Source organism: Lolium perenne, chromosome 4, assembly GCF_019359855.2.
Source record: "Lolium perenne isolate Kyuss_39 chromosome 4, Kyuss_2.0, whole genome shotgun sequence".
In the NCBI taxonomy this organism is placed as follows: Eukaryota; Viridiplantae; Streptophyta; class Magnoliopsida; order Poales; family Poaceae; genus Lolium; species Lolium perenne.
Window position 1 is genome coordinate 309,351,073 of NC_067247.2, and position 11,349 is coordinate 309,362,421.

General features: G+C 42.3%; 1 protein-coding gene and 1 long non-coding RNA gene across 6 annotated transcripts; both read left to right on the forward strand.

Moving 5' to 3' along the window:
- The first annotated feature begins 4,102 nt into the window (after positions 1-4,102).
- On the forward strand, positions 4,103-4,886 carry LOC127296084 (17.9 kDa class I heat shock protein). The gene has a single exon (XM_051326115.2). It carries the CDS (start codon positions 4,152-4,154, stop codon positions 4,638-4,640), a length of 489 nt encoding a protein of 162 aa, XP_051182075.1. The 5' UTR covers positions 4,103-4,151; the 3' UTR covers positions 4,641-4,886.
- Positions 4,887-5,541: 655 nt separating this feature from the next.
- On the forward strand, positions 5,542-11,103 carry LOC127296088 (uncharacterized). Of its 5 annotated transcripts, none has more exons than XR_007848256.2 (4): positions 5,542-7,032; positions 8,367-8,929; positions 10,082-10,211; positions 10,414-11,103. It is a non-coding gene; the product is annotated as an uncharacterized lncRNA (long non-coding RNA). The 5 variants fall into 5 exon arrangements; XR_007848255.2 differs by having other exon boundaries at positions 5,542-6,627; positions 6,772-7,032; positions 10,082-11,103; XR_007848253.2 differs by having other exon boundaries at positions 10,082-11,103.
- The last annotated feature ends 246 nt before the right edge of the window (positions 11,104-11,349 follow it).

Here is an 11,349-nt window from a genome sequence, read left to right on the forward strand (position 1 = left end):
GTCTGGTGCGTGTCAAGCGAGACTATCAAAGAGGGTGTTGGACAGTCCGGCTAGTCTCATTTACAAAGCGTCTGACGGCCTAGCCAAATTGTCCCTGGACTGTCAGGTAGTTCATCGAGCCACCGCGCTGCCACCAACCCTGCCAGCAAGCACCTACGAGGGAGTAACTCGATCATATAATTTGGTGAGAGCTCAAACCTTTACATCCTTGCATCATCTTTTTTTTGGTTGTTATTTGGATTTTATCCATATGGTGTTTTAAAGTTTGTGTTTATTCGGAAATTCAGTTCGGCTCCCGGGTGCATATTCTCCCTATACCAAAAAATTATATTTCGAGTTGTCGAAAAATTTTGACAAAAAATTCTACATGTACATCTCCATAATATATGTGCATTCGTCAGGTTTGACGAAAAATCAATATTTTTTGTGGTCTATGTAAAAAAGAGAAAATTTATCGTGTAAAAAGCATTATTTTTTGGACTGAATTTTCTCTTTTTTACACATGTCACATGGAAAGTCCATTTTTTATGAAACAACTTTGTGAGCGCATAGCACGTGAAGATGTACGTGCGAATTTTTCGTTTCAATTTTTTTGAAATTCAAAATATGTGTAAGATGAAACTCAAAATAGAGGGAGCATATGCTCCCATGTTCCAAAACACTACTCCCCTTGTTTATTCTCATAACAAGCTCTAGTTCATTAAAAACGGATTCCACATGAAATACTTGTTGCATTTTTTTATATTGGAGTTTCCCCCGGTTCTTTGTATTGAGAGGTTTCACCTCTAAATTCATGGAAAAATCTATCCCACTTTTTCTTAAGATTTTATTTCCTTGTGGGTTATCTCTTGTCATCCTCTTTCCAACAAAATTGATTTCACCTAAATTCGAGTTTCCTAACTTAAGTTGTTGCATTTTCCATATTGGAGGTGTTACCGGTTTGACTCTTATAGATAGGTTATACCTTTCCACATTTGATCTTATTGTTTGTGGTTGTACTATGTGTTTCCCTGCATGATCTTGTAGAGATTTTTTTTTTGTGATTCCAACGAGTCCATGATCATCAAATTCGGCGTCCGGAGGTGAAAATAGCGGCATTTTTTGTGACGATTTTGCTCGTAGTAACCTGCACGAAATGGTCTGTCCATGGCCGGACGAGTCCGCCAGTCGGAGTCGTTCGACCATGGCCGGAAGGTCCTGCTGGGGGCTGTTTTTGGGTGCGTTTCAACGGTTAGATTCCGTTTTGGGGGGCATATATGATCCCGTTCTTCCCCATTGAGCCGGTTGCTTTTCCTACTCTTTCTTTACCCCATTGTTGACTTTTAGAAGGTTCATCTCCCTCTAATTCTTTCATGATTCTTGATCATATTTGAGAAAAATAGAGAGGAGATCTATATCTACACCTTGACCAAACGAATCCCTCTTTTTGTGAGGGGAATCTACTAGATATAGATCTTGGAAAAATTTGGTGTTCATCCTCCTATTTGTTGTTCCTCTCTTATTTCCCCAAAAGCTTTTGTAGTTTTGTTGGAATTTGAGAGAGGAGGACTTGATAATCTTTGTGGTGTTCTAGCCATTGCATTTCGTGATCGGTTTAACTTACGTGGAGGTGAAAGTTCGTGAGATATTCACGTCGGCAACTTGTTCTCGGAGCTTGTTCCTCTTCGGTCTTTAGAACCTAGATGGCTTAGTGATCTTTGCGGTGTTCTTGGGGCCTCTAATTAAGTTTTTAAGATTGTCTTAAGTTTGTAGCTTTGTGTCTTAGTGGTGTTCTTGGAGACTCCAATTATGTTTTGGAGATTCCTCAAGTGTGAGGCCTTTGTGGCGGTATGTTGGGAGCCTCCAATTAAGTTATGAAGATAGCCCCAAGCTTTTTGCGGGTTCGGTGACCACCCTCAAGGTTCCATAGTGGATCGAGAACTTCCCTTTTGGTGGGAAGGCTCGAGGAGAATACGCTGAGGCATTCGTGGCGTTTGGGGAGCCTTGTGCCCCCACACTGCTCCAACTGAGAGTAGCACTCGCAAGAGTGTGAACTTCGGATACATCATTGTCTCCGCGTCACCTTGCTTATTCCTATACCCGAGATCTTTGCTTATGAATTTTACTTTGTGATAGCCGTCGTGCTTGAAGTTATGTATCTTGCTATCACATAGTTGCTTGTCTTTCCTAGTATAAGTTGTTGGTGCACATATGTGAATCCTAGTTGTACAGGTTTTGTGCTTGACAAACTAAACCTAGTTTTATTTCGCATTTGTTAAGCCATAATTGTAAAAGTTTTTAATCACCTATTCATCCTCTAGGCGGCATCCATGTCCTTCCAGTCGCCCTTCGACCAGGAGAAGCAACAGCGACACGAAGACTGCCGGTCGACAAAGTGGAGTTTGATGTAGCCTCCAGAGAAGGACACCCTTCGACCACCACCATGAGCGGTGTAGCTTCCAAATAAACACCATTGCTAATGAGATCTCCCGAGTGCAACCTCAGAAACGTCAGGTCGCCAAAACTCCTCCTTGAGAAAATACAATATAAACCTGGAAGCTAATGCTTTGCCAGATACCCTTCAGATTTGCCAAGAAGTTGAGCTTACCATCACATATATTGAGGATTAGGAGAAATCCACCCTCCTTCAACGATTCCATCTCCACGATGGCCACACATTGGAGGCAGAGGAGCTAAATCGAACAATCCTTGACAGCTAGCAAGCTTTATTGAAGGGGAGGCAGAGATCCTGCCGCCGGCCACCTTCGGCTTCGACCGTTAGAGCTCTGCAGCCAACCACCAGACCGCCGCCCACCACAAGAGGCCGCTCACCACCTCCGGCGGTGTACTCTCTGACGGCAACAATCCTAGACCTATACCATACCTACACCTAAAACTATCACTACTAATGTACAGAGAAGGCTGAAATCCTACTCCATCTCTACGGCCTCCAGCGTGGATGTCGGCGACTAGAAGTATTGGATCCGGCCGGCCATAGCCAATTCTCAAGGGGAAAATGTGTAGACGCTTCGCGAGAGGAGGAGAAGTGAGCAGACCAACTCCCGGTGAGATGCCTCCCCTTCCCCACTTCTTTTGCCGATGCTCTCCTTTGGTTGCTGCCCGCGGACTCCGGCGCGCGGCCACCGCCGATGCTCCTCCACCCTCCCAGCCACCAATCTCCGCAACTCTTCTGCAGGCGGCCGCCGACTGATGCTCCTCCGGCCGCTGCTTGTGGCCTTCTGTGTGCCGGCCACCGCTGCTCCTCCACACGCTCGGTCCGGTCACCGATCTGCAGCTCCTCCGCTGGAGCTGCACCCAGCCACCGACGCTCAAGCTCCCACCTCCTCGCCAAGGACGCCATGGGCAGAGCTTGCCATAGGATATCGGACCCGGAGAAGACGACATCATTGAGAAGATTGGTCGGGGCTCCTCTGCTCTAGCTTTGACGGACCTTGCGCATGGCGGATTCATCGTCGGCGATCTCGAATCGTCCATGGCACTACTTCTATGGTCGTTGACAAAGGGAAAAAATTGGGGATTTTTCGAATGTTACACACATTGTTGTGATTTGTTACAAATTACATTATTTTCCGTTGTGGAACTATGAACAAAGTGGTACAATAACTTTTTGTGTATATGATACAGAGAAATTATCTATGTTGTACCATAGAGAAAAAAATGTTACATTCGGGAAAAAATTATACCATTGACGAGGTTGGGATGATCCTTGGGTTCGCCTTAAAAAAGCCATCCATATCAATCTCTCTCTTTTTTCTTTAGAACTCATCGAAAAAGGATCTCTTCATAGCGTCTTCAACGCCAAAAGAAAAAATCAAGGAAGACTAAGCACCAGATGATCACACCCACTAGGTGAGAAAGCACCAGAAGATTCTCGTTTGCATTAGCAGGCCCGCTTCGGCCCAAAGACATCGAGCTGAACGGTTCCAAAACTAGCTACTTCCAGATTCCAGTGATTCCAGAACAGACGAGTACGCTCCAGACCTTCGTCCCACCGCGCTCACCGTCGCTGTATAAATTCTCGCCTCTCCCCGTCGCCACGGCCCAGACCGAAGCAATCGCAAGCCTTGTTGAGTTGGTACACACACATCCGAAGCATACCTGAATTGACAGAGCTTTCCCAATCCGTCCTTTCCCCACCGAATCGAGCAACCATGTCGCTGATCCGCCGCAGCAACGTGTTCGACCCCTTGTCCCTCGACCTCTTCGACCCCTTCGACGGCTTCCCCTTCGGCTCCGGCAGCAGCAGCAGCGGCGGGGGCAGCCTCTTCCCCTCGTTCCCGCGCACCTCCTCCGAGACCGCGGCCTTCGCCGGCGCGCGCATCGACTGGAAGGAGACGCCCGAGGCGCACGTGTTCAAGGCGGACGTGCCTGGGCTGAAGAAGGAGGAGGTCAAGGTGGAGGTGGAGGACGGGAACGTGCTGCAGATCAGCGGCGAGCGCAACAAGGAGCAGGAGGAGAAGTCCGACACCTGGCACCGCGTCGAGCGCAGCAGCGGCAGGTTCCTGCGCCGGTTCCGGCTCCCGGACAATGCCAAGCCGGAGCAGATCAAGGCGTCCATGGAGAATGGTGTACTCACCGTCACCGTGCCCAAGGAGGAGGCCAAGAAGCCCGAGGTCAAGTCCATCCAGATCTCCGGCTAGGCTTCTTTGAAGCTGTAGATATTGAGTTCGCTGCTTGGATGGATGTGTTTGAGTCGTTTCTGTTCCTGTAATGAGTGGATTTGGGTCTGTGTCGCCTGTCGAATGTGTTGAGTCGTTCTTGTTCCTGTAAGGCGAGTATCGAGTCTGAAGTGAAGTGTTGTAATCATCTTCTGTGCTGGTTAAGATCTTTACTATTATCTTTACTATTATATTGGAGTTGGGGATGGTGTGCACTTTGACATTAAACATTGGAAAAATCCCAGCCGTTGATCACGTCAAAAACACTCCGCTCAAACATTGGGCCGACATGCACTTTGTACTTTGCACTTTGCATTCATCTGGAGCGTTCAATCTACATCTAAGCGCACACATACTTACCGGTTCCAAAATCACGAGTAATTAATGTCTCCAATCAATTAATTGATATCTCATCATTTTTTCCTCTCGCGCAAAAGGAAAGAGATATCCACTTGCCTGTGGAAAAATGATTCTTATTATTACTTGCTAAAACACTTGATCTTTACTATTATATTGGAGTTGGGGATGGTGTGCACTTTGACATTAAACATTGGAAAAATCCTAGCCGTTGATCACAAACATTGGGCCGACATGCACTTTGTACTTTGCACTTTGCATTCATCTGGAGCGTTCAATCTACATCTAAGCGCACACATACTTACCGGTTCCAAAATCACGAGTAATTAATGTCTCCAATCAATTAATTGATATCTCATCATTTTTTCCTCTCGCGCAAAAGGAAAGAGATATCCACTTGCCTGTGGAAAAATGATTCTTATTATTACTTGCTAAAACACTTGATTTGATAGGATTCTTACTTGCCAAAATCTCGCTCCACCCTTTTCCCTCATCCATTATGTGCCCATCGGATCATTATGCACCCTATCGCAATCCCATCCACAACGTCGTCAGGTTCTCTACCTCCAGAGGTGGCATAGGACTAGCTTCAAGAGGTGCCCATCGGATCATTATGCACCCAGCACCCTATCGCAATCCCATCCACAACGTCGTCAGGTTCTCTACCTCCAGAGGTGGCATAGGACTAGCTTCAAGAGGCACGGAAGTGCAGGCCACCACCGGAGGTCACCACGTCGCCCTGAAACCTCCAAGATGGAGCGCCGCCACCACCTCAAGCTTCGACACCGGGCCCTGCCGCTGGTGCACCACGGGGGCCACGCCCATCCCGTGCCCCTGCGATGAACTCCTGCTCTGCGGGTCCCCGCCGCTGCCCCTCACCTTGCTCACTGACATGGCCGCCGGCTAGATTCCGGAAGTGTCTCTCGTGGCCAATGCGTCCTCAAGTGTGCTTGACAACCTTTGAGTTTGTTCTCTTCATCATTTTTTTTTTTTTTTTTTTTTTTTTTTTTTTTTTTGGGCTCCAAGATCTGCACATGTGAGGACTGGCTGATTGGTGGAACATTAGCTACTAGACAAAGAAAAACCTTGCGAAACCCATATTTTAAGTTTGTCAGGTTTCCGAACTTCCACTGTTCCATGCTTGCTGATTCTGATTCGGTGGAACCTGAAGATTTGGGACACTATATCCAGTATGTAGTTAGTTTAGTTACTAAATCGACAATGTTAGTAAATCACATGTAAAATGCCAAGGGCATGAGAGATTCACTCCTTCAGTAAATGATATCTAGGCAGTTCAATAGTAGAAGTTGTAGCTCGCTGAGTAGATTACCATTATCGTTTTAGGTCCAGCGAGAATAAATTGAGAATCACAACATTTTCCGAGTAATTTGTTGGTTATTGCAAAATTAAGTTTGAACTTGTCAGCAGCTTCAGTAGCTCCATTGTTGTTGCTTGGGCAATACCGCAATACTCCTGCACACCTGCCCATATATCTTGTATTTATATGAGGATGAATTCTTGCAGGCAAGAGAAAGGGCACAAAGGTGATGACTTATTTTAGATCTTTAGGATGAAAGCTTGGAAAGGGACTTGGCATGAGTTGATATAGCTGGTATTGTCATGTATAGTGGCTTTGGATTGCAAATGCTACATTTGATCAAGACCGTAGCAGCCCATATCTGGCGAAGCTCATAATTTTGCATGACTACGGACTTCATATTGTTCAACAGCTAACATTAACTGCTTTCTGATGCAGATCCCTATGCATTTTTATCCATCAGATTAGATAATACAACAAGAAAAGCTTCCTCAGTGAAGCCAAGCATGTTCATCACAACACTATACAACACATCTGGATGGACCTTATCATCAATCACAATACCATGAATGGAAGCTGCAAAGTTGTGGGTGTTTTGTTGGTCAATTCAAGGGTCTCTTCAATTACATTTGTTGTCTATCTTTAATCTAATTGCAGTAACTAGGCCGCCGGGCGTCCTATTAGCCGGAAAATCCTCAGGTGATTACAAAATCTGCTATTCTTACATATGTAAGTATTTGTGTTGTTAAGTCATTCAGGTAATGCCATGTTGTGAATCATAATATGCTGTAATTGTCTTCCATAGCAGTATCGGGACTGCATAGAACAAAAGTAAGGCCATTGTTGCATTCAGTAGTAGCAACTTAGCCTTTTAATTTAGATGGAAATTCGTAAGGAAACATAGACATTCGAGAGCATGCTATATTTTCAAATGGAGGGAAAAGATTAAAACTGCCACATTGCCATTTCTGTAATTTTTCAAAATATATGAACTCTGAAGCATTTTTTGTTCATTCTTACATCACAAAGGTATTTAAATACTGATTCCAAATTCACTAGACATCTATTGTGAGAATGGTGTATTATTATGTGTTTTCATATTCTTATGATTGATCGGAAGTGCATAGATAATGTAGTTGAAGACCTCTTTTTAGTGCTTTTGACAACTACTGTTTGACTTAGCTCCCTGTCTAATGTAGCTCCATTTATGCAGCTGGTGCAGATTTTCTCTGTCAGTGTTTGTACGTAGAAAGTAACTGAATCATAAGATATGTAGACTTCTTGGTGAGCTAATACATACAGATTAAAAATATACTTTCTGCACTGGTATTAATCTGAAACCTTGAATCATGTGGTCACAGTTTGTTATGCACGGACCAGGTTACTTTTGGAAACTATCCGCCGTTTGGAATTTACTTATATTAAGCAATTAGAAATGAAAGACTAGGGTACATAGTAGGATTTTTTAAAAATAACTAGAAATTTACTTATTTAAATAAATTAGAAATTTCCTTAATTAAATAAATCAGAGATTTACTTATTCAAAGTTGTATAGTTCATTTGTGGAGAAACCGGGGAAACAGATAGTCCGTGGAGTTGTCGATTAATCTTATTTTTTTCTATCAATATTCCTACCGGATGAAAACTCAAGGGAACGCATTCAGATCTCCACTGATGGAGCATACCCTGTTTAATTAAAGACCCAACCAAGAAGTATGAAAATGAAAGATATATAGAGCGTATTTTACTAACTTTATTTTGATTGCCACCTCTGCATCTAATGTACAGACATTGTAAGTTTCTCCCTTTCATACAAAGGCACTATGTAGGATTTATTTCCCAAGAAGCATAGTATAATTTATAATGCTGCTTTCTTAGGGTTATAGATGCCATAAGGCATATCTATAATCCCATAGGGAGGGTGTTCCTTTGAAATTCATGCACTCCTTTGAAATTCATGCACAATTTCTACGAACCGAACGGTCCCTTAATGAGTACGTGCTTGATCATTAACTGCCATGCATATATTTCAGGTACTTTTTAACGCATGCTATCTGGCCATCTCTAAAGGGTTTTTTTTCCTGAAGCAAATGCCCGTTTCCTAAGAAGCTTCTCCTTATCCAGGGCCTGAAACAGCATGCCTCGTTTTCATATGAATTCACCGGTGAGCATATCAGTTCAAGTTCTGCAAATAAATATACTCAAGAAAACATAATTGCACAATGGTCTGTTTCAGAAGCAATGATATATCTCCATAGGTCTGAATGGGGACATTCAGCCATCTTCGATACCATAATAATCATTCCTGATAATTTTTCAAGTTCATTGGGTAGTTTGTTTTTCAAAGAAGTTCATGGGGACAGATGCTTGTTGGGTATACCAAGTTAAAGATTACACAGAGAGCCTCATGCCCGAGTTTTAGCCACACCAGCACTTGGTAGGAATGCATAGAATCGCAAGTAAGAGGACTATGGAGGCTGGCAAGGAGCAAGCGGAGCGTAGGTGTTCCTGTAGATGTTCTTGAGAAACTACATCGTAAAGTCCCTAAGCTGACTATCCATGCTTCTTAACAACTCCGCTATTTCTGCAAGGAAAGGTGAGTTTCGAAAATGCAATCAACCGGTTGTTTCGGAAATTTATGTGTAATAGTAAATTTGTTTCTAATAGTCCGAAGCGCCCAGCTTCAAGCCAAAAACACAACCTAAATTGCATATTTAGCCTTTGCCGAAAGTGTACAGATGATGAAGCGTATCAAGTTGACTGCATAAGAATGACTTCAGTTAAGTAAAAAAATGATTTTTGAGCCCTGGGAGCAGCTCAAAGTAAAGTAGGAGAAACTTTAATTGGTGATAATGGGACCATCGTTTTGAATGAGTAAGATGGTGTCATCCACGTATTGCATGTATTGCAGATGTGAAACCCCCTCTAGGGATAAGTTGCGGAACGACACCTTTAATAATTGATAATTGAAACGATGATTAGTTTTATTATATTTGCCAACTCTGTTATATTACAATACAGAGCGTCTCAACGGATCAATCTATTTCTTAATAGTACCGTGTGGATTGTATATCCCATTCTAGAGGACATGTTTTATTGTGGAGGAGATCATCTAAATTTTTTTTCCATCACAAGGTCGAGAGGATGTTACTGAATTAGACTTAGCTATCATTTTAGAAAAAAGTACATGCATTGGTATTTCTTTCCCTTGGAACACCGATGCACAAAACGTCATGTTTCGAGGGAATGCCTTTAGCAGTTATTAGAGGCATGGCCTATGCGTCAACGGAATACAAATGTTGCTATGTGGTTAGAACTTTGCTCGAGAAGGGTAACCAGAGTTCCAAAATTTAGCGTACAGTAGGTGGCCCGCGGAATGTGGTTAGAGAAGAGAACGACACAATTAAGACATGGATTAAGGTAGCACACCACACTTATCTGAAGTAGATGAGATAGCATGACAACGAAAACCAGGTTGTTGAAAATTTATTGCCTTGAGGTATCATGTTTTGCAATTAGATGTACAAATTGGTTCCTATATATAAATTGTTTTAACATTTCTCCGTAGCAACGTACGGCATTCAACTATAATTTATAATGCTGCTCTTTTAGGGTTATAGATGCCATAAGGCATATCTATAATCCCATAGGGAGGGTGTTCCTTTGAAATTCATGCACAATTCCTACGAACCGAACGGGCCCTTAATGAGTACGTGCTTGATCATTAACTGCCATGCATATATTTCAGGTACTTTTTAACGCATGCTATCTGGACATCTCTAAAGGGTCTTTTTCCTGAAGCAAATGCCCGTTTCCTAAGAAGCTTCTCCTTATCCAAGGCCTGAAACAGCATGCCTCGTTTTCATATGAATTCACCGGTGAGTATATCAGTTCAAGTTCTGCAAATAAATATACTCAAGAAAACATAATTGCACAATGGTCTTTTTCAGAAGCAATGATATATCTCCATAGGTCTGAATGGGGACATTCAGCCATCTTCGATATCATAATAATCATTCATAATAATTTTTCAAGTTCATTGGGTAGTTTGTTTTTCAAAGAAGTTCAACTATTGGTTAGGTACAAGTCAGAGGTGCTTGGTAATCAATTGCTAGATTGTTTTCTTTGTGAGACACTCATGGAAATTTTAGAGGTTGCAGAATCTTTGTCTGGTAAGCACTAGGCTATAGTAGTTGTTTCTTTTTTGCACCTACTGAAATTCTTATTTTGTTGTCCACCATGTTTTCTGCTGACAATTCCGAAAAATGTTCAAGATATCTGTTGTTTTACTTCATCCAATTTTCTTAGTCATGTGTTGAAATTTCTGATAATTAATTTCATTTTTTTATCACACCCACGGGAGACAAACAAGTCCTCAGAGAAAGTAGCAGGGGTACATGTGATGAACCGGCACTACGTGGAGAACTTGGATACGTTGGACCTGGAGACAAAGAGTATATGCATCATGTCCAAGCCTATAATCTGGTCATTGATCAGTTGCCACATACATAGGTGACTTGATGTCAAGATTCCTTGCCAAGGAGCAAACATTTGTAGGAACACACATGTGTTGACACACGAGTAGTTGACATAGTATATTTTGAACAAAAAAAATTATGTTTGTTATTTGTTAAGCAACACACATGTCACTTCAGATGGAGGAAAGTATGTTTGTCACACATGGTAAGACATATGTGCCTTGATCTGACATTCATGGTTGCAAATTAAAGAGTTATCGGAGTAATATCTCTCTCCATATAATTATGTTTTTTTTTTGTAACTTTTGGTCCCTGGTTTTGACTGGCATGGAGTCTATATATGGCACATCAAAATACAAGCTATAAAATCAGGAAAAGTATTGATAAACTATAAAAAGAAAGTAGATATCAAAGTTCTCAATTAACTTATGTAGCAAAAGTCATAAAAAGTAATCAATAGAATAATAAGAAAAAAATGAATTCATGGAAATCCAAAAGTATAGATTTTTTTCATAGGTACTTCACTTAGGAACCAACA

Coding starts and splice junctions, on each gene's coding strand:
- LOC127296084 (XM_051326115.2), top strand. CDS start 4,152: ATGTCGCTGATCCGCCGCAGCAACGTGTTCGACCCCTTGTCCCTCGAC.